Raw genomic sequence first — 22,330 nt, 5'->3', positions numbered from 1 at the left:
AAGACAAGCAGCAAACCTCTCAGACCCAGGCTTTCTATGCTTGGGACAAGCAGAAGATGGGACAAGCCCTATGGTGCAAGTTTGCAGGTTTGGAAAAAGCTGGTAGTGGATAGCATTCAGCATCTTGAAAATATGTATTTTAAGAAGAGCTGCTTTCTAGCTGTGCTAGAGATACACTTGAAAGTTTGCGTGGACACAGATTTCAGAAGCCAGCAAGGTAGCTGAAAAAAATGTCTCACCTCTTCCTATGACTAGAATTTTTCTAAGGTAATACAGCAGTACCTCTGTTGTTGAACGTAATCTGTTCTGGAAGAACGTTCGACTTCCAAAACGTACGACAACCGAAGCACAGTGAGCAGTTGGCAAATTCAATTGAGAAAATTGAGGAACGTGCCTCAGAAGCCGTTCGACTTCCGAGGCACGTTCGAAAATGGAAGCATTCACTTCCGGGTTCCGAAACGTTTGGCTTCGGAGACACTCGAAAACCAAGGTACTACTGTATTATGTAAAATAGCAAGTATTCAAATGTCATCTGCTTGAATTCATGCAGGTAATTCTGCTATCCTTGGGGATATAATTTGGATAATATGGAGCTCATGGTTGCAAGGAGTCATAATTTGATGTACTCTGTCAGGAGGCCTACCTTTTTGAGTTATAGTTTCTCTCCTGCATCTAAGGGTGTCTAGTAAGGCAGCACATGATCCCAGAGGTAGAATGTTGCAGAAGGCTTGAATGTTCCTTGTAATGTCACACTGTGTAGCACAGCAGAACAGAGCAGCGAAACATCTTGGGGGAATCCTAATGCGAAAGTGTTAAAATTAGTTCCAGACAGGTATGGAAATAAAAATCAGTGGGACAGCCTTTATCAAGATTTCAAACAATATGCAAATTATTTATTAGACACATTTTTGGTACAGTATTTTTTGAGGGTTGCGAAGAGCATTTTATCAACTGCAGCACACTGACCAAGAACTCTTCAGTTTATAATAAAGCTGAAACTTTACTCTTTCAGCTCTTGGCGATGTGTTCAACTACATGTGCAACATAAAAAGGATTCAACAAGTTGTACTTTTCAAATCTTTCAAGAAAACCTAAAGTCCCATTCATATAAATACATGTGTGCAGTGTATATATTTACAGGATGTGAACTATATATATATATATAAATATGAATGCTGTGTCAAAGTCCCCCCTAAGCAGGTTTTCTTCTTTATTTAATACATTTTCCTAATCCATAGGCTCAGGGTGAATTGCAGCAGCTTGTCATCCACTAGAACTTCTACATATTTTTATCCCACCCTTCCTCTAAGAAACTCAAGAGAATCTCTTGGCCTCTCTCTCTTTGGCCTCTCAACAACCCTGTGAGGTAGGTTAGGTTGAAAGATAGCAATTGGCCCACAATCCCCATAAGGGTTTCATTGGTGAAGAGGGATTTGGAATCTAGCCTCTGCTAATATAGCGCACTATCCAGTCACCAGTTCTCTATCCGCTAAGTGCTACAATGACCAGAGTAGCAGTAGTCGTAGACCAGCTTCTGGTCTGCCTCTACAGTTATTCTGTAGAAAAAGTCCAGGTGAGAAGATTAAAAGAACACGGCCCTTCATTTGAGGTGGCACAGCTGAGAGGTGCTGCAGTGCCAACTATTAAAGGAAGCAAAACAAAAGAACACTGCAAGATCATGAGCGAATGGCAATATTTAGAGCTTTGGTGAGCCAATGTTACACTGCATTTTCAGGAAAGCCTTGGAAACATTGAGGCTGAAGAATCTAGTCCTTGCCACTCCTCAACATTTGGTTGATAGAAGTGGGAAGAGACTTTTATAAAATCCAGTTACTGCTCTGCAATTTAGGGCTCAAAGTGTGGTTCCATCCTGTCTCTTCCCCCAGCCAAGAACCATGTTTTCCACCTCATCAACCCTCATCAGTGTCTACTTCACAGACTGTTTAAATGGCTGAGCAAACTATGGCTATCTTGGTAAAACACTTCCTTTTAAGGAGAAGGAAACTCTGTGTTGTTGTCCTCTCTCTGTGTGTGGCCCTTCGAAGCAACATCCAGGAGCATGGCTTTTCAGAATGCTGTCACTGCTGTGATCAACTTTGTTCCTCTCATGCCTTTTCAGGAAGCATCCTCTGCTATGGTATCAATCATCTGCAGCAAATCCTGAAATGTAGGGCGTCCCTCCGGTTTCTAGAAATTAATAGATAGTATTATTGTTAGCTGCCGATTCTTTAACTCTGATTAAAACAATATCTTTATTAACACAACAACAAAAAAGCAGGTAAAAGCTAATAATTCAGTAGTAGAGAGGATTGTTCCACCGCTCTACTACCTTTCCATTAATTCACCTGGTGAATTAGATGAATCACAAATAATTGGGGGGGGGGGGCAAATTGCAAATGAATAAAATAAATATTTTCAAAATAACATTAGAGACCTTCAGCCCAACCCGAGTTACAGAGGGAAAATAAATGGGTAAAAAGTATGGAGATTTTTATTTATTTTTTAGAACAGAAGCAAATAATTTCTCATTCTTCCCTGCTATTACTAAATCATATAGCCCATCCTCCAACTGAGCCCAGACTTTAGAAGTATCAGGATGGATTTGCTAACAACGATAAAGGTTTTATTTTGTTAGAGGGAAATCTTTTGCATGTATCTGATGTAAACAATTCTACTCAATCCCCCCCCCCCCAAAAAAACCCGAAGGTGCAATGTCCTATAAGAAGGCCAGTCACTTCTTGGTGTCACGGGTTCTCTAATTACTTCCCCCTTTCTATTTTTTGACGGCATCTCTCACCTGTGCCTCCAAAGTGATTCCATCAGGTAGGGATTGCTCATTCTTACAATTCAGGAACCATGCAAATTCCACTCAAAAGGCTTGTCCACACTGGAGCATGATGCCTTCCCTGTTTCACCTTTCCCCCTGTAAATGCAGGGCTCTTTGATCCTGGCCCCTTTGGACTTTCCAACGATTGGGGGGAAATAGCATTTAAAGAGGGGAAGGTCTGGGAAAACCATGGGATGCCCCTACATTAATGGGGAAACAAGTTGGTGCAAATCCAGTTTGCTCCAGTGTACAGAAACCCTGGGTCTGTACTAGATTTCTCCTTTCAAATGATATAGAATCAGGATTTTGGAGTTGGAAGGTATCCCGAGGGTCATCTAGTCCAATGTGGGGCTCAAACCCATGACCCTGAGATTCAGAGTCTCCTGCTTTTACCGACTGAGCTATCCTGACTTCTTTTTTTGCTCTGTTCTTTAGCCTTGATTCTTCTCTGTCTTCATAGTTAAGTATAAAACATTCCTATATTGTATATCAGGGATCACGTGGAGATGTACAACTAAAAGATAAGGTACTGTACCTCATGCCAGCACAACAACATCACATCGTAAATATTCTTAGATGCTAACTTTGGCCGAAATAGACGGTGTCCTTGGCTAACCATAGTCACTACTTCATAGTTCGTGTTTGTCTCAAAGGGCATTTTGCCTTCAGTAAATACTTCCCACATGAGAACACCTGAAAAATTAAGAGAAACAAAAAGACCATTGGCTGATTACCAGAGAGATGTTATCTAAACTAGAACATACATGTATCTGTAATGGCAAATATGTTAACAGGAAATAATTCCTTTAAAGTTACTTATTGTCCCTTATGCCTGCTGGTCCCAAGTCTTCTAAGATAATTTAGAACTGACACTGGAACAGTAAGAATGAGAATAAGCCATATGGAGAAAAATTAGTTGGACTGAAGAGATAAATTATGTGTAACATCTAAGAGAAGGTTTGATGGCCTATTCATGCAACCATGACTATCACATGATGCTTCGGCTTATCAGATCTTCAGAAACCCCTCTCAAAGAGTGCTTTGAAAGGGGCTGAGACCCTTGGAAGTAAAAAATGTCAGGTGATTGAGAAATGGCCGGTTCTGCCCACCTGTCAAACCTGGTCCACAAGGGGTAGGTGAGATAAGAATCTGGCCCACTAGCCAAAGTGTTCTCCACCCCAGTTCTAAAGAGTAAATACAAATTATGTGGGCGGTTTGTAGCCAATAGTAATAATACCTCCCCATTTAAAATAGAATAAAAACATAGCCAGCTTACCAAAAGACCAGACATCTGACTTGCTGCTGAACCTGCTATAATTGAAAACCTCTGGGGGGCACCACTTCACAGGAAACTTAGCACCTGAAGAGCTTGTGTACTGGTCATCAAGCACATACCTAAAAAAAGGAAAACACTATATGATTCCTCCAGTCTGAAACCAGCCCTAGAAGCCCTTCAAGAGGTAAGTGTTCACACCTCCATCTAGTGGCTACTTGTAAACTTCACAAACATCATTTGAAAGTTTTAACTATGGAACTAATATTTAAATCTGCAACAGCTTGTAATCTGTACTTGTACTCGCATTTATTGGTCACATGTATTAGGAGCTGTCAGGAATCTGACAACCGCAACTCTTTGGGTTTGTTTGTTTTTTGCAGTTTCAGGTATGCAGCTGCGGCAGGCCTCCATCTATGAGTGGAAAGACTTCTGAATCCACCAATCACAATGACATCATCTGATTCCCCACCCCTGGGAGTCTGCAGAAGTCCCTTTCAAAGCTGCATTTGGCTTATGCAGGCTCAGTCTAGGTACAAATTCCAGTCCCCTTGTAATTTTCACACATGCCCATGCAAAATGCACCAGTTCTACTTAATTTCCAGAGGCCAGTACCTTGTCATTCCGAAGTCAGACACTTTCACCACCCCTGATTCATTCACTAAACAGTTTCTAGCAGCCTGAGGGAAAACACAGGCATGTTATTATTTACAGTGATGATACAGCCGGATAAGAATGTGCTAAGCTTAAATTTTGAAAACTGCAACTGTGCAGAGGCAACCCTAAAGGTCCAGTTGCGGACGACTCGGCGGTTGCGCGGCGCTCATCTCGCTCTATAGGCCAAGGGAGCCAGCATTTGTCCGCAGACAGCTTCCGGGTCATGTGGCCAGCATGACTAAGCCGCTTCTGGCGAGCCAGAGCAGCGCACAGAAACGCCGTTTACCTTCCTGCCGGAGCAATACCTAGTTATCTACTTGCACTTTGATGTGCTCTTGAACTGCTAGGTGGGCAAGAGCTGGGACCAAACAACGGGAGCTCACCCCATCACAGGGATTTGAACCGCTGACCTTCCGATCAGCAAGCCCTAGGCTCAGTGGTTTAGACCAAAGTGCTACCCACGTGTAGCACACCTCAAGTGGTTGCCTCAGGTGGAGGCATATTTTGGATGCCATTGAGGGCAGCAGAATGAGAGGCAGGCGTATTTTTAAGGGACAGGAGCTGTAGCAAAGATTACAAAAAGGGATTGTAGACCCTAACAAATTTATTGCATAATAAGCTCTCTTTGGCCAGATTTCAAGTTCAGCTAGGACTGAAGTGTCTTTCATAAAATACTTAAGGCAACCTGAACATCACATACTCATATTTGGGGTGGCTAAAAATAATAGGTAGCTTTGATGCCTCATTCTCACACGGGGATACACCTGTCTGAAATCAGTCCCCAGTCTGAAAATCTCTTGAAGTTTCCACATGAAAGCATAAGAAAACGAAAAGGCTATCTGTTCTCTAATGATCTGAGAGTCAAAATAACATATTTATTAGTTACATTTGTATCCTGGCCCATGTCCAAAGATCTCAAATAAGTGCCATGCACGACTCCTGAGCTTGGCTACTATTTCAACAGAAAGCAATACTTAATGATGAAGACAAACAATATCAGATGTATCAAGGACTCTTAAATCATTAGTGACTGTATCCTGTAGCCTATGCAGGCATGGGGTAACCAAATGCAAAGAAAGCCAGGATACTAGCAGAGATGCCAAAGTGAGAATTTTGGCAAGTGCAACTCATCATGCAGGGTAAAGCATATGCCAGTGGTTTCTAACCAGTGTGCTATGGCACCCTGGGGTGCCTTGAATGATGGTCAAGGGTGCTGCGGGCAACACTGGCCTCTGTTCCTCTTTCTTTCCCTCCCTCTTCTGATGCCCTCTTGTGTCTCTGCCTCCCCAAGGCTTGCGCACCTGTTTATTGCAGCAGTCCTGGTTATAGGCTCTGCAGATGAATTGTGCCTCTGGGAGGCCCCTCTCTTTGGGGCGAGGGGGGGCAGCTCAGAGACCAGGGATGGCAACAGTGGCTCCCTGGAAGACTCCCAAGGAGAGGGGAGAGGCTGAGGGAACACTCCACAAGGGAAGGTGTTCAAAAAAGGGTGAGAGGCTGCCAACTCTGCAGGCAAGGGGTGATATAACTGGGCTCCTGAGCCCCACAGGGGTGCCGAAGAAAGAATGTAGTTGGTTAAGGGAGCCATGGACTCAAAAAGGTTGAAAACCTCTGGCATATGTTAAGGGATAAGAATCTTGCTTTCCTTTCCCTTTGGTCACCCCAACTGAGTCAGACAATATTTATAAACCACCAAAAACAGTGGCATTTTGAACACTGTTTCTTTAATAATTACGTTTTCTACACGAAGCAAAATATAAAGACTCTTCAGTATATCATTTACCAGATCTCTGTGAATAAAGCTGTTTCTCTCCAGGTACTCCATCCCTTCACAAACATCCTGGCACATTGTCAGCAGATGGTCTTTCGTAAAGTGGCCACGTCTTTGCCGAAGGTAATTCAGAAGGCAGCCGTGCTCCATGAACTCTGTCACTATGTAAATAGGTCTCTGCTGGGTGCAGACACCATATAGCTGGACTAATTTTGGATGCGTCAACTTCCTGAAAGGAATTAAAATCCATATATTTAATTGCCTCTGCTGAGCGACCAGCTGTCTTCGGCCATTCCCTAAAGCTGCCTGAACCATTTCTATCCCAGCTGGTCATTATAAGACTTATCACTATGACTTTTGACTTTTAAGAATTGTGTCTGAGTTAGATTTTTCCTACTCCCTCCATTCGCTTTTTCGTGCACATCATGTCTAAAAGACTGAGCTGAGGGTTTGACTCCTGATATTTGTGGGACACTATGAGAGTCTCTTCTTTTTAAAATTATTTTTAAATTATTTTATTTATTTTGACAAAGTAATAATCATAAATAAATAAGAATAAAAATGTGCACCCCACCACCAAGACCATTCTATTGTAACTATCCAAGCTTCCAATATTTCAACACCTCTTGCGATAGTTTGACCCCTTTCTGTATTTAACAGTACAAATTCTAAAAACACCCTCCATATCTCCTCAAAATAATTTCTCCTGCTTTGTCCCCATCTTACCTTAATGGCACATGCTAAGTTATCATTAATAGCTACACCCCACACCTCTTTATACCATTCTTCTATATTATATTCTGCCTGCCCCTTCCTCTTCCCAGCTATAATAATGTGTGCAGCTGTCAATAATTTTGTGAACAAGTACTTCATAGCCTACAAACCTTCCACTCCATCGTAAATTGATAAGAATGCTACCTCTGGACTTTCAGTCAGCTTTAACCCAGTGATTTCTATTATCTCCTTAAAGACCCTTTGTCAGAAAAATTGTACATATTTAAACCCCCACCACATGTGAACATAATTCCCTGTTCCCTGGCACCCACTCCAACAAAACACCAAATATACTCTAAGAGCTTTTTCAGCCAAAGGGTGGAATAAAAATACAGTGGTACCTCGGGTTAAGTACTTAATTCGTTCCGGAGGTCCGTTCTTAATCTGAAACTGTTCTTAACCTGAAGCACCACTTTAGCTAATGGGGCCTCCTGCTGCCGCTGCGCCGCCGCTGCACGATTTCTGTTCTAATCCTGAAGCAAAGTTCTTAACCCGAGGTAATATTTCTGGGTTAGCAGAGTCTCTAACCTGAAGCGTCTGTAACCTGAAGCATCTGTAACCCGAGGTACCACTGTACTTTAAATAAATAAGGTAAAGGTAAAGGGACTCCTGACGATTAGGTCCAGTTGTGGCCGACTCTGGGGTTGCGGTGCTCATCTTGCTTTATTGGCCGAGGGAGCCGGCATACAGCTTCCGGGTCATGTGGCCAGCATGACTAAGCCGCTTCTGGCGAACCAGAGCAGCGCACGGAAACACCGTTTGCCTTCCCGCTGGAGTGGTACCTATTTATCTACTTGCGCTTTGACGTGCTTTCGAACTGCTAGGTTGGCAGGAGCAGGGAGCCCACCCCGTCGCGGGGATTCAAACCGCCAACCTTCTGATCGGCAAGTCCTAGGCTCTGTGGTTTAACCCACAGCACCACCCGCATCCCTTAAATAAATAAAGCTGCAGGCAAATACCCTAGGGAGAAGATACATAAGGACTAGGCTCTTTAGGGTTTTAAAAGCAAAGCCTAGCACCTGTACACGTTACTTACATCATCACTTTAGCTTCTTCTATGAAGTCCTCTTCGTACATTGCACCTTCTCGGATTGCTTTGATGGCCACTTTATATTGCGCTCTCCATTTGCCAAGGCGCACCACGCCAAAAAGGCCGCTGCCCAACTCTCTCATGAAGGTGAGCTCGGCAGGATTGATCTCCCATTTCTCTACAAGGGAGGAAAATAAAATGAAGGTGTTCAGAGGAAGACAATGCTTATGCCCCACCCCCCCGTTCCCCTTTTCTTTTTCTGAAAGAGACCCAGCCAAAACCATTATCCATCCTTTCCCACTCGCTGCAGAATCCCCACTTCTCATTCTCAAAGCCTTCCTTAAAAAATGGATAGTTGGGACATCTTTCTCAAAGAAGATGACTCCACAGCAACTGGATCTTCAGGAATCCTCTCCACTCAACAGGTTCTTGTAGGTTTTGTTTTTTTTAAAAAAAATCTAAAACTTTTTATACCTAATCTCCCAACTTTCTGATACAGACAAATCTTTCACAGGAGACATTTTACTGAGGGCTCGTCCAAGCAGTTTTCTGCTTGACTGACACTTTCTAGGCAGGGGTCCAAGCGGTATCTCCTCTTGTCCCCGCTCCTTTTCCCATGGAAAACCCACTACAGTGGTACCTCGGGTTAAGTACTTAATTCGTTCCAGAGGTCCGTTCTTAACCTGAAACTGTTCTTAACCTGAAGCACCACTTTAGCTAATGGGGCGTCCCGCTGCCGCCGTGCCGCCAGAGCACGATTTCTGTTCTCATCCTGAAGAAAAGTTCTTAACCCAAGGTACTATTTCTGGGTTAGCGGAGTCTGTAACCTGAAGCGTATGTAACCTGAAGTGTATGTAACCCGAGGTACCACTGTATTCAGTTCTAAATCAGAGCAAACGTCAATCAAGAGAAAACCCGGAGCATGACAAGAGGAAGGTGTGGATAGGCCCCAACCAACAAAATGTAGATTGTGTACTGTAATCCACTTGCCCCTTCTGAAGCAATATCTCTCATGCTTCTCACACTTGACAGAAGCCAACCCAGCCTTTGTTTGATAAAATATAAGCACTGCTATCTGGTACTTCTCTGGGCCGCTTGTGTCACTTCTCAAGAAAGCTTCAACCCCTAATGTGTCAGATTATGCTTTTGTAGTTTAAGAATTTACTCCACATCCCATCTGCCATTAACATGGTGATTAATTCTTGTTCCAGCATCTTTCAGTCTAGTGCCAATATTTCCCCTTTCCCCTTAGTCTAATTACACTCTATTATATTTCATATGAATTACTGTTGGACCTAACCTATCATAATAATAAGAGCAGGGGAAGAGTAGCTCCTACTATATTGTCCTGGGAAAGGCTATTTTAAGGCCTAAACGAGACACAACCCCAATCACAGGATTGGTGCTTGTGTGTTTGTTTTCTTCTTTGTTGTTATTTGTTGCTTAGTCGTGTCCGACTCTTCGTGACCCCATGGACCAGAGCACGCCAGGCACTCCTGAATTCCACTGCCTCCCGCAGTTTGGTCAAACTCATGCTGGTAGCTTCGAGAACACTGTCCAACCATCCCGTCCTCTGTCGTCCCCTTCTCCTTGTGCCCTCCATCTTCCCCAACATCAGGGTCTTTTCCAGGGAGTCTTCTCTTCTCATGAGGTGGCCAAAGTATTGGACCCTCAGATTCAGGATCTGCCCTTCCAGTGAGCACTCAGGGCTGGTTTCCTTCAGAATGGATAGGTTTAATCTTCTTGCAGTCCATGGGACTCTCAAGAGTCTCCTCCAGCACTATAATTCAATAGCATCAATTCTTCAGCAATCAGCCTTCTTTATGGTCCAGCTCTCACTTCCATAAACCACTACTGGGAAAACCATAGCTTTAACTATACGGACCTTTGTTGGCAAGGTGATGTCTCTGCATTTATTAGAAGGCTCTTTTCCAAGAAGTGTAGGGAGGGGGCTCTTTTAACTCTTTGTTCCTGTGGCTGCTAGTTGCTCTGGGCTAACATTATAAGTGCCAATGTCAACTTCCCTGGGGCAAATAGCAACCATGGAGGTGAGGATCTAAATCAGGACTGTGGCAGGGGCAAAGAGTTAAAAAAAACCCCACCCTTCAGGCAGTGGTCCTCATCCAGATTGCCCCATCCCACAGCTGTTATTTAGTCAATTAAAAACAAGCATGTAAGGGCCATCACATGACTGTCATGTCTAATTTCATCAGTTGTTGGTTGAGAAGGCTTTTCAACACTGCAGATCCTGAACTATCTGTTACCAAGAACATAAGAAGATACTCAATTTCAAACAAAATTGCCTTTTCGTTGATTTACAGAATCTCTACACTTTCAAAATAAATATACCATACATACCATAACTGAATCCTGCCGTGGTTGGGGAGGGCTTCACCTTTGGAGTCACTGGGTATCGTAACCTTGTAACAAGACCTGAAAGTTTGGGGAAAATCCATAAGGAGACTACATCAGGAATTTGGAAGGGTAGTAATGTAGTCCTGCTATTATTAGTGCTTACCAGGATATTGGGTTGCCTCATTTTTGTTAATTCATTCACTTTGGTGTCAAATATGTTAAGATATAATAAAATAAGTGTTCTCAGAAGCTTAAAAAATTAGGAGCGGCCTGCAGTTAAAAATGTTCAAGGGTATAGCATACATTACAAGGATAATTTGGAACCACGAAGGTTATAAAAAAGGCAAATAAAAGGGGGAGCACAGGAGGGGTACAGAATAATAGTTTGCTTTTTTGCACAAATACCAAAGGTATAGTATCCAGGGAAAACACCCCAGTTATTATTTAGAAACTAAAAGTGTACATCTAACTTGTTTCTCGAGCAGCAGACCACCCCAAGACTGAACCGCAAATTCTTTTTTGAAACTGAAGGGAGTTTTAGGGGCAAGATGTGATATAGCATGGAATATTACCATAAAACAAATCCAAAAACCCCACTGGGTACGCAGGGTTCATCTGGACTTCCTTTCGGATCGCATTTCTAGGCACACATTCACACTTGCCCCAGCACTTTCCCCATGAAAACCCACTCTTTGCTGCTGAACTGGAGCAAACAACAATCCGTGGAAATCCCAAATTGCCATTTGTTCCGATTTAGCATTAAAGAGTAGGTTTTCCTACAGAAAGCGTCAGGGTGGGGAGTGCTCAGACACAGAGCTTGAAAGTGCAGACCTATGTAGTGGATGACAGGCTCTATAGCTAGGAAGATAGTACATCTCCCAAATTGTCTCCCAAAGTTATGCAACTAGATTGTTAAGCAGCATTCAATCAAGTGATAAGAAACTTGGACTCACTTACCTGCAGCGTTGTGTTTATGATACTCAATTAGCTCAGGAATGGAGTCAAATAAATGTTTTTCAGCTAGGTAGTACTGCTTTTGTGATGTCATCGTTTCTTTAATATGGTAGTGTCTTATTCCAGATAACCCTTCTCTAAAAATAACAATAAGAATAATTTGGTTTTTCATTTGCACTAGACATAATTATGTTACGTATCTTGCTAATAAAGTATTTTACTAAAACATTTACAGGTGTTTTTCAATCAGTAGAGTAATTGAGGAACAAACTTTGCCCTGAAACTGTTAACTGAAGTGAGCTGCTAAAAAACACTTACAGTCTTTGCCTCTTTTGTTCACAACAATTGTGAAAGCCTAGTGCATGCAGCTACAGTAGGCAGGTAGCTTAAGCCCAAGCACTCACACATGTGTGAGACCAACCCTACAAGCTAGTAAAGTTATTTAGTCTACCCCAGGCTTGCAATACCAGCATTTTAAAAATTCAAATTGAGAGAGAAGGAAGAATAAGAAGCAACGTTAGAGAAAACAAACAAATACATTTCTGGTGAACTTTACAGCTACATATGTATTTCTGATTATAGTTTCAGCAACTTACATTAGGTGTATCCTTGGTATGTGCAAAGGCAATGCACAGGATCCATTCTGAGGCTTAAGTGAACAAGGAGAGTTCCTCATGAAAATGGAGGCGAGGGGCTGAGGGACTGCCTTACAGTTTTATGGGAATTTGAGGTCAGAAAATGCCAGCCTTTACAGATGTGGATGAGACTTTGGACTGAAGTCGAGAGAAGCTCTGACTTTAATGTGGGTGGTCATATAGCCCATCAGAAATTAATTTAGAGACTGTTCCCACCTTCTTAATTATTCTAAACTTCCTTTACCAAAGAAGAGGCCAGTTCCAACTAGCTAGGATAATAAAACAAATCCTAGCACATCATTTGATCTAATTTAGTTGACGCAATGACCTGTTTGGATAATTGAGTGGAGGCACACGTTTCAGTTTACTTCTACAGAAAAGGTTTGATGATAAAATATGTGTGATTTGTCTTAAAAGAGGAAGACAGATGTTTACATACATACAAGCAACAAAATTGTCAGGGGGTGTAATCTGTGGACTGAGCAACTTACCCTCCAAATTTTGCATAAAGGGATACTGTATATAAACCTGGTTGGCTAGAGTCCCTCACCATGAAACCACCTTCTTTATCCTAAAATCCAATAAAAAAATGAAAATTTCATTCATCAAGCTTTTCCTATTTGAATGATTTATGATTCACTCAAGCATATGAAAGTATGTTGGTTTAAGTTTTTATGTTGTACTTAGAAACATTATAAAGCAAATGCTCACTTCGTTTCTTAGGAGTTGTTCAGCTTTGCTTCTGTTTAGATTTCGACAGTACCATCTAAAGAGAAAGGGGAGAAAATCAAAAGCTGTAATATGTTAGGCTGCTGACTTTGGATGTGACATCTGTAGTATGGCCATGTTTATACTAAAGCATAACAGGGAATAGATCCACTTCAGATATCCTGCTGATCCCTTAACCATGCTTAAGAATTTGGGAATAGGTTATAAGCTCCTTTGCCCATGCCATTATTCTCTCTTCTGTGTTTATTCCCTATAAATGCATACAGAAATACACACACCACATTTCTGTTTACCATGGTTTAGTGTTGAATATCTGCATTGTTAGAAAACGTTAATGCTAACCAGATTCTCTCTGTTAATAAAGGAGCATGATTAAGACAGACAAGGAAAATGTGTGGGAATGTTTGTGCTGAAGAGGTGTGAAGGGGGAGCTCAAAACCACATACTGCTGTTAATATCTTAATCATGGTAAATAAAATAGCGGCATTATGTCTGTAACAAGTCATAAGGAGTTCTGAATTAGTTTTATTTCCTTGTGATGTGTACTCATATATGCATATATCAATCTTTGTTAATGTAAAATGTGAAGTGGCCCTTAGCTACTCTACAATGTTGATTTTCTGTGAATAAAGAGGGTAGGTATCAGTAGGTGTTTTACAGAACAACAGCTTTTATGAAGTTTTGGAACCGGTCAGGAGTGCTTTTTTAAATGTTAGCTTACTCTCAAACTGGTGAAAGAAAAATACTGTAGAAGTGGGTGTCAGAGCTCACTTGATTCAGCCAATTATTTTTATGCAGTTGCCAAAATACATACAGAAGAATTTTCTCCTGGGCATTACATTTAAGTATTTACTTACTCATATTGATCTAGACTGTTGGACTTCTTTCCTGTTACATAGTTGCTTGGAATATATCCTTTGCTTCTAGAAGTGACCAAAAGAAACCCATTCTTAGAAAACACATATTATAACAATGTCAGAGTAATAAACTTGCATTTATAAATTCCACAGTCATCTATCTAGCCCACACAGGGTACTCAAAGCAATGCACAGGATAATAAAGAACAAATTATATATATATATATATATATATATATATATATATATATATTAGCTTGCTTTCAACATACGTATTTTTTTTAAAATGATATTTATTAAAGTTTCCAATAATGCACATAGCCACAAACAACATCACAAACATACAAACATACACAAACAAAAACAAGTATAATTTCCATCCTTTTTTTTCTTAACCCTTATTTCCCCGACCTCCTCATACCTCCCCCTTCTGTATTATAATTTCATTATCCAATCAGCAAATCCTCTCCCTTATTTCCCATAGTTTTTTATCTTTCTTTTCCTTTTCCTTAATAAACACCGCTGAAAACCATTAATTTTTAAACCCATGTCATTCTAGCCTTCATTAATTTTACAATATTTGTTGAGATAGTCTTTAAATTTCTCCCAATCTTCTTCCACTGTCTCTTTCTCCTGGTCCCGGATTCTGCCAGTCATCTCTGCCAGTCCCATGTAGTCTGCCATCTTCATCTGCCATTCTTCCAGGGTGGGTAGATCTTGTGTCTTCCAATACTTTGCAATAAGTATCCTTGCTGCTGTTGTAGCATACATAAAAAAAGTTCTGTCCTTCTTTAACACCACATGGCTAACCATACCCAGTGCTACTAACATTTTTCTTAACCAATGCTCATTCTCATTATAAATCAAGAAATTAATCCGAACTCTTATTCCCAGCATCTTTTAAAATATATTCTTTACAGCATGTTGAAGGTGCACCAATCAATTTCTGGATCCATCTATTTAATCTTCATGATAAACACAGAAGGCAGCATGTTGAGTGGAGCACTTATTGCACATATTACACTTTTGCTGAAGGAATTGGTACATGTTCAAAGTCTGGTTGCTAACACAAAAAGCCCTAAATAACTCAGGACCAAGTCATCTGAAAGACCACCTGTCCCTTTAGAGATGCTTAAATCATATGGGGAAATTCTACTTGTGGTACCACACCCTGCTGAATATGACAGGATAGTGACCTGAAAGCAGGTATTTTCTGCTGTTGCCCCTATACTATGGAATGCCCTTCCCTCTGCCTGTTAAGTTGCTTCAGATGTATTGGAAATACATCTCTTTTTCTCCAGGATTGCCCTGACCCATACGATCAGACTCAACTCTGTTTTATGTGTCTGAATTCCTGCTTTTCTACTACTGTTCATTGTTTTATGCTGTATTTTTATTTTAGCAGTATTATTTCTATGTTTTACATCACTTAGGAGATTTTTAAATATTAAGCAGTAGATAAATGGAAACTATGGACAGATACGCCCCTCCCTCAGGAGACATTTTTAGTCATATCTGGAGACGCCGTGCCCTGACATTTGTGCCATAAAGGTAAAGATAAAGGGACCCCTGACCATTAGGTCCAGTCGTGATCGACTCTGGGGTTGTGGCACTCATCTCGCTTTACTGGCTGAGGGAAGGGAGCTGGCGTACAGCTTCCAGGTCAGGTGGCCAGCATGCCTAAGCCGCTTCTGGCGAACCAGAGCAGCGCACGGAAACACCGTTTACCTTCCCGCCGGAGCGGTACCTATTTATCTACTTGCACTTTGACGTGCCTTCGAACTGCTAGGTTGGCAGGAGCAGGGACCGAGCAATGGGAGTTCACCCCATTGCGGGGATTCAAACCCCCAACCTTCTGATCGGCAAGTCCTAGGCTCTGTGGTTTAACCCACAGCGCCACCCACGTCCCTATTTCTGCCATAGTTGTTTATTTAAAAAATTATAGTTTGTTTGTTTGGAAAAGAAAGAGGGGGGGGGGGGAATCAAATTTACTCCAAGCCAAAAGCCAGGCAGAACAACTCTGTCTTACAGGGCCTGCGGAAAGAAATCAGATCCTGCAGGGCCCTGGCACACAACCTTTGGAGAGGTGCTGGCTCTTGAGCGAAAAAAGGTTGGACACCCATTCAGCAACAATTAAAATGTTAGTAATGACCATCATAATGTAGTTACATCTATTGGAATCATTGTACCATCCATTTCTGGCAGTATTAAAAAGCTGAAATAATGGTCACATTCCTTTGTTGTTGTTTAGTCGTTTAGTCGTGTCCGACTCTTCGTGACCCCATGGACCAGAGCACGCCAGGCACTTCTGTCTTCCACTGCCTCCCGCAGTTTGGTCAAACTCATGCTGGTAGCTTTGAGAACACTGTCCAACCATCTCGTCCTCTGTCATCCCCTTCTTGTGCCCTCCATCTTTCCCAACATCAGGGTCTTTTCCAGGGAGTCTTCTCTTCTCATGAGGTGGCCAAAGTATTGGAGCCTCAGCTTCAGGATCTGTCCTTCCAGTGAGCACTCAGGGCTGATTTCCTTCAGAATGGATCGGTTTGATCTTCTTGCAGTCCATGGGACTCTCAAGAGTCTCCTCCAGCACCAGAATTCAAAAGCATCAATTCTTCGGCGATCAGCCTTCTTTATGGTCCAGCTCTCACTTCCATACATCACTACTGGGAAAACCATAGCTTTAACTATACGGACCTTTGTTGGTAAGGTGATGTCTCTGCTTTTTAAGATTCCTTACCCGTATTTATCTCTTGCTTTCCACCAGTGAATGTCATTTTTTTCAAGGATGGTATATTCTTGACCTCTTTCCAATCTCAAGTCATGAGGTTCCGTGGGCTGAAAGTCATACATGGCTACTACTATTTCTTCCTCTTCCTCCTCTTCTTCCTGGGGAACAGGGGGTGGGGGCCTTCTCTGAAAATGAAACAAGGTATTAGAACTACTTTTACTTAAAGATTCTAGTCGTTATATTTAATTAAGTGTTTAATAAATGTCAGACTTTAATTGGAACTGATATGTTAAAACAGGATGTCAGATCCTTCTGACTTAAGACAGATCAGTGGGTCTTGTGTGAGACCAACCTCAAAGCCCTTGGAATTAGCATAAGTAAAAACTAATTAAGTCAGGCAGGCATCTTAAATGGAGACACCTCTTGATCCTAGAAAATTAACATGAGTTAAGTGTTAATTAAGTCACAACCAATTTACCTGGGAGGAAACCTCATGGGGGTAGCAAGCCATTAAGAAAACAGAAGGTTAGCACAACTGTGTTACAAAAGACCTGGGCTTAGGTTAGCAAGTTTAGAACAGGTAGGATGTGCCCTTTCTTTTTTGCGGGGGGGGGGGGGAGGCAAGCTGCAGGGTGTGGGTGTTTGGTTGCTAAGAACTGGCTTGGGAGTTTTGACAGAAGAGACAGAAACCTGTTTGCACAGATCTAGCATAAGCATATGCCTTTGAATACTAGCATTTGTATGGAAATACAGCATACTGATCTCAGTAGAATAATTAAGCATAGCATATGGTACAGCACATGACAGTCAGGGTATAATGATATGTTGCCTCAGCAGATACATGTTTCCAAACATGTGTATGCTGAGTCCATTAATAATAATAATAAATTTTATTTATACCCCGCCCTCCCCAGCCAAGGCCGGGCTTAGGGCAGTTAACAAACAATAATAAAAACAAGTTGAATGAATACAACTTAAAAACAAGATTAAAATACAACATTAAAACATTAAAAAGCAGCCTCATCAACAGGAGGAGAAAGGAAAAAGAAAGGGGGGGGATCAAACTGACTCCAAGCCAAAAGCCAGGCAGAACAACTCTGTCTGACAGGCCCTGCGGAAAGAAATCAGATCCTGCAGGGCCCTGGTCTCATGAGGCAGAGTGTTCCACCAGGCCGGAGCCAGTGTTGAAAAGGCCCTGGCTCTGGTTGAAGCCAATCTAACTTCCTTAGGGCCTCTAGGGTGCGGCTGTTTATGGACCTTAAGGTCTTCTGTAGGGCATACTGGGAGAGGCAGTCCCGTAGGTATGAGGGTCCTAGGCCGTGGAGTTGGAGCTTTTATTCAGACCCCCATTGGATTTGGATTGCCTATAATTCAGGTTGTATTACAACCTGAAATATATAGTTCCAATTATAATAGTACAGAACTGAATGTAAGTTAAAAGCATAAGACAACCCCTGCTGAATCAGACCAAAGACCCATAAAATCTTACAGTGAACAGCCAGATGCCAATAGGAAGCTCAAGCAGTACCTGAGCACAACAACACTTTTTTACTTGTGATCCACAGCAACTCAGAGATAAACCACCTCTGATACCGCTGGTAATACAGCCATCAGACTAGCAACCATTAACTCCTATCAGCTATAGCTCCTTAGTGCTCTTAATTCTCTCCTTACCTTACTTTTATCCGGCATTGATGGAGGCAAAGTCTTCATACCTAAAACAAACCATAGAAATCAAAGGGTCTGAATTTAGAGGTATCTGTTAAAGGCTTAAGTATGTAACATCAAGATTTTTGAAAGATCAGAATGGTTGCACTTCCCCTAATCATATCATGCTGCTGATTGATTAACCATTAGAAATGGTTATGGATTAACCAACACAGATGAAAGCGAGCCACAGGATTTCACGCATTCTTTCCCCCCCCCCCCCACTTCTGATGTGCAAATTTTCCAGACTGGGTCTAACCCATTAAGTTAATTTGGCAGCAACATTAACCATCATTGTGGTTCAAAGCAGAATCTGAAAATGTGTATGGTGACACTGTATGGTGTGGTGTGCTGAACATTCTGTCAGAAGAATTGTAGAATCATAGAGTTGAAAGGGTCCCCAAGGTCCCTGAGACCCCTGGGTATAGGATGGTATATAAATTCAATTAATAATAATAATAATAATAATAATAATAATAATAATAATAATAACAACCACCACAGGCAGAAGCATTTAAACAGGAATAGGAACCTTTATGGAGGTGGCAGCAATCACCCTGGTTATAGTATGAGTCTAAGTAGGTCCATAAATAGTACACAACAGGGATGACCTTAAGGTAGATTGGGATCTGCTGACATATCTCTGGGTGATTTGCACAAGACTGGCAATTATTAAACACAAGGGTTGCCAAAGCTGCATCCTTATGCATGGCCACAAAGTCTATGAACCTTGCTGCTCACAACTGCTTTCATCAGAGGTACCGTGTACGACGCCATGGACCCAGCACGAGTTGCATGCATGTGACATTATGCGCACGCATTGCGCACACATCATCGGGAGGAGGCTGAGCGCAGAGCCCAGTGAAGCACAGTTTCAGTGGTGGCAGGGGGCTCCTCCTCTCTCGTGTTCAGGAGAAGCCAGCCACTGAAGCCATTCTGCTCTTGGCTCTGCACTCAGCCTCTTCTGTCCCTTCAACAGATATGAGGGAAGAAGTAGTAGTAGTAGAAGAAGAAGAGGAGGAGGGGGGGGGAGTTTGGATTTGATATCCCGCTTTATCACTACCCTAAGGAGTCTCAAAGCGGCTAACAATCTCCTTTTCCCTTCCTCCCCCACAACAAACACTATGTGAGGTGAGTGAGGCTGAGACTTCAGAGAAGTGTGACTGGCCCAAGGTCACCCAGCAGCTGCATGTGGAGCAGCAGGAAATTGAACCCGGTTCACCAGATTTTGAGTCCACCACTCTTAACCACTACACCACATGCTATGGGGCGAATACACCTCAGCCTCATAGAGTTGGTCTCTTGGCTTTCATTATAAGCTGGCAAGGATCATTACCATCTACCTGCCTCCAAAAGTATGTTGTGGGACACGCTTCCCATTTCCTCGTTCATTTTTTGAAAGTTCATATTGGAACCAGAGCAGCTGAACATAAAGAGAAATAACTGAGAGGAGAGGAAGGGGAGCAATCTGGGAGGCTGCAGGGAGGGAAACCGAAGAGATGGGATAAATAAAAAAATTAAAAAATTGTCCATTAGCACCTTAGAGATCAACTAAGTTTGTTCTGGGTATAAGCTTTTGTGTGCATGCACACTTCTTCAGATACACACAGGTGGGGTTAGATTCCAACACAACAGCAGCAACTAAAAAGCTTCCCCACTACCACATTAAATTGCTGAAGAAGAACGCTTGGCCTTGTGAGCTTGGTTCTGATACGGATCAAAAAGTCTTGGGCTGAAAATGTGCTCAGAGCTTTTGACTCTTAATTCTTAGTGTATGTCTACCTACCTGAGCCACTAGTTTGCAACCTAGGTCCAGTTGGTGTACTTTAGGGTTCCGGGATATAAGGGTGCCTGAAGTCTGGCTACCCTGGCACAATGAATACAAGCACTTACTGTTTTCAAAGAGGTTATATTTTTCACATCCAGGCGCTAATTTTTCTGTTTGTCTGCAGCACTGGTAGATTCCATCTGTCCAGAATTTAGGGTGGTACTTAACCATTATATTATTGTTGTTTTTTATTTCTACAAAAAAGTAAAATGCCAACATTTCAGGCCAAAATGCCAATGTTCTGTTAGTAATTTAATCTTCTAGATTCAGCACTGTTAATATTTTAGCCTAAGGGAACCATCCTTATTGACACATCTCCACTCTTCAGAGATTAAGTACACCTGAACATGAAAAACGCCACCGAAATATAAAACATCTATGCAAACAGGCATTATCCAGACATTATTATAAGTCAAATGATCTACCATATCATTAACGACCAAATCATCTATGGTAAAATGAAGTTTTGGGCTTTGCTCTGAGTACTTCCTTATTTTGAGACACATTTGTGTGGGACACATTTGTGTTCTATTTATTTTTTTGGCTTCTATTTATTTTTTGGGGATTCTGCACAGTCAAAGACCTTAAATTAGGCCTCAACCTCTACTTGAAATTTATACGGAGTTTACATCAACTAAACTATCACAGTTTCTCCCAATGGATTCTGGGAATTACAATTTAGTGAGGCACTGAGAGTCCTCCATTAGAGATTCCTACTTCCTTACGGGCCCACACACAGGCCCTTACAGGCCTATTCTTAGGATGGAATTAGATGTTACTTAGCACCATAGCACTGGGAGTCCTATTTTGGCCCCATAACATAAACATGGGGCAAGGACTGCTAGGGGAACTACAAGAGAAAAAAATCAATGGGTAGAGGTGCTTAATCCCTTGTCCACTGATTCTCTCCTGCAAATACCTTTCAGCTTTAAAAAGAATTCACTGGGACAGTCTTCAAGATCATAAGAAGACCATAAGACGACTGCAGGGAAAATGTTTGCCCTTGAAGAAGGCACTTGCTGGTAGACGCAGGAAGGGTTAAGCAGCTTGTTATCTCCTGCATGTACCGTGCTCCAACATTAGCATTAACCAGAAGGGAAGTGTTTAAGGAAGATGCATTTGATGGTATCTAGATCTATTCTTAGGGTTCCCAAGAAGAGGGAAATAAGTGTTGAAGATGTTGAAATATTATTTCTTATGAAGACATGACTTGTACAAGTAGTTATGATCCCCTTCTCACTGTTCTACCCCACATAGTTTTCAATTGACTTCTCCTCCCTCTCACCAAGAAATATATCACTAGACGCAAATTGCTATTTTCTGTTTTTAAATAATGGTGGCTGGCGATGCATCAGTATGTACAGCATGCACATGCGAGAAAGTTCTTTGTTAGCCTTTTCGATCAGGGTTCTTTCCTTCTCTCCACTCATATGCAAATGTTATAAACAGCTGCAGTTACCTTCTTTCAAGTTCCTTACCCACTGATCTCTACTGTATGCAGTGGGAGCAAAAATATAAAGTGTGCTGTTTTCATACACAACCTGGAAAGGACGAAGAAGAGAAAAGTTAAGATAAGAGTGGCAATATTGGCTGTGCTATATTGACTACTATACAGCTCATATCTCCTCAATAAGTGCAAAATTGGTGCTTGGGATCCGTAACAGACTGGACCAGTAAACTAACGCTCCATTCTGTCAAGATGAAGGTACTGTTTCTGATTGTCTCATTCATCTGCCAAGATAGGTGGTGTTCATCCAAGTTGATGGCCATCACTACATCTTCTGGGAGACAATTCCATAGTTAAACAAAGTGTTGTGTGAAGTACTTATTTGTGTCTGTCCTGAATCTTCCAATACACTGCTTCAATGAGTGACCCAAACATCTCTCAACCTTCTCCTTGCTCACTTTCCCCCTTGAACTCACAAACAGGAAATGTTGTGTTTTTCCTTATAGGGGAGTAGTCCCACCTCCTTGATCATTTGGTTTTCCTTTTCTGAACCTTTCCCAGCTCTGCATATCCTTACTGAGGCAAGGTGTACACAGTATACAAATTTGTGGTTGCACCATAGATATGTATGATGCTATTGTGACACTGATATACCGTATTTTTCGCTCCATAAGACACACTTTTCCCCTCCTAAAAAGTAAGGGGAAATGTGTGTGCGTCTTATGGAGCGAATGCAGGCTGCGCAGCTATCGTTGAAGCCA

General features: G+C 41.9%; 1 protein-coding gene across 7 annotated transcripts in view; it reads right to left on the bottom strand.

The window, feature by feature from the left end:
* Positions 1-861: 861 nt before the first annotated feature.
* The window catches only part of TEC (tec protein tyrosine kinase), an 80,472-nt gene continuing 59,003 nt past the window's right edge, over positions 862-22,330 (bottom strand). For all 7 annotated transcript variants that reach the window (XM_083754937.1, XM_083754938.1, XM_083754933.1 and 4 more), the window contains 15 exons: positions 21,582-21,663; positions 20,188-20,316; positions 18,262-18,302; positions 16,597-16,772; positions 13,860-13,925; positions 12,985-13,039; positions 12,765-12,844; positions 11,642-11,775; positions 10,688-10,762; positions 8,336-8,507; positions 6,538-6,754; positions 4,716-4,780; positions 4,104-4,222; positions 3,363-3,520; positions 862-2,187 (listed from right to left, as the gene is read on the bottom strand). In XM_083754937.1, the coding sequence (XP_083611063.1) occupies positions 2,116-2,187; positions 3,363-3,520; positions 4,104-4,222; positions 4,716-4,780; positions 6,538-6,754; positions 8,336-8,507; positions 10,688-10,762; positions 11,642-11,775; positions 12,765-12,844; positions 12,985-13,039; positions 13,860-13,925; positions 16,597-16,772; positions 18,262-18,302; positions 20,188-20,316; positions 21,582-21,663 (1,641 nt within the window). In that variant the 3' untranslated portion in view covers positions 862-2,115. The remainder of the gene's footprint in view (positions 2,188-3,362; positions 3,521-4,103; positions 4,223-4,715; positions 4,781-6,537; positions 6,755-8,335; positions 8,508-10,687; positions 10,763-11,641; positions 11,776-12,764; positions 12,845-12,984; positions 13,040-13,859; positions 13,926-16,596; positions 16,773-18,261; positions 18,303-20,187; positions 20,317-21,581; positions 21,664-22,330) is intronic.

Source organism: Podarcis gaigeae (assembly GCF_964106915.1).
Source record: "Podarcis gaigeae genome assembly, chromosome: 9".
NCBI classification, from domain to species: Eukaryota; Metazoa; Chordata; class Lepidosauria; order Squamata; family Lacertidae; genus Podarcis; species Podarcis gaigeae.
Note: the sequence above shows the minus strand (reverse complement) of the source record. Positions and strands in the feature narration are given on the sequence as shown.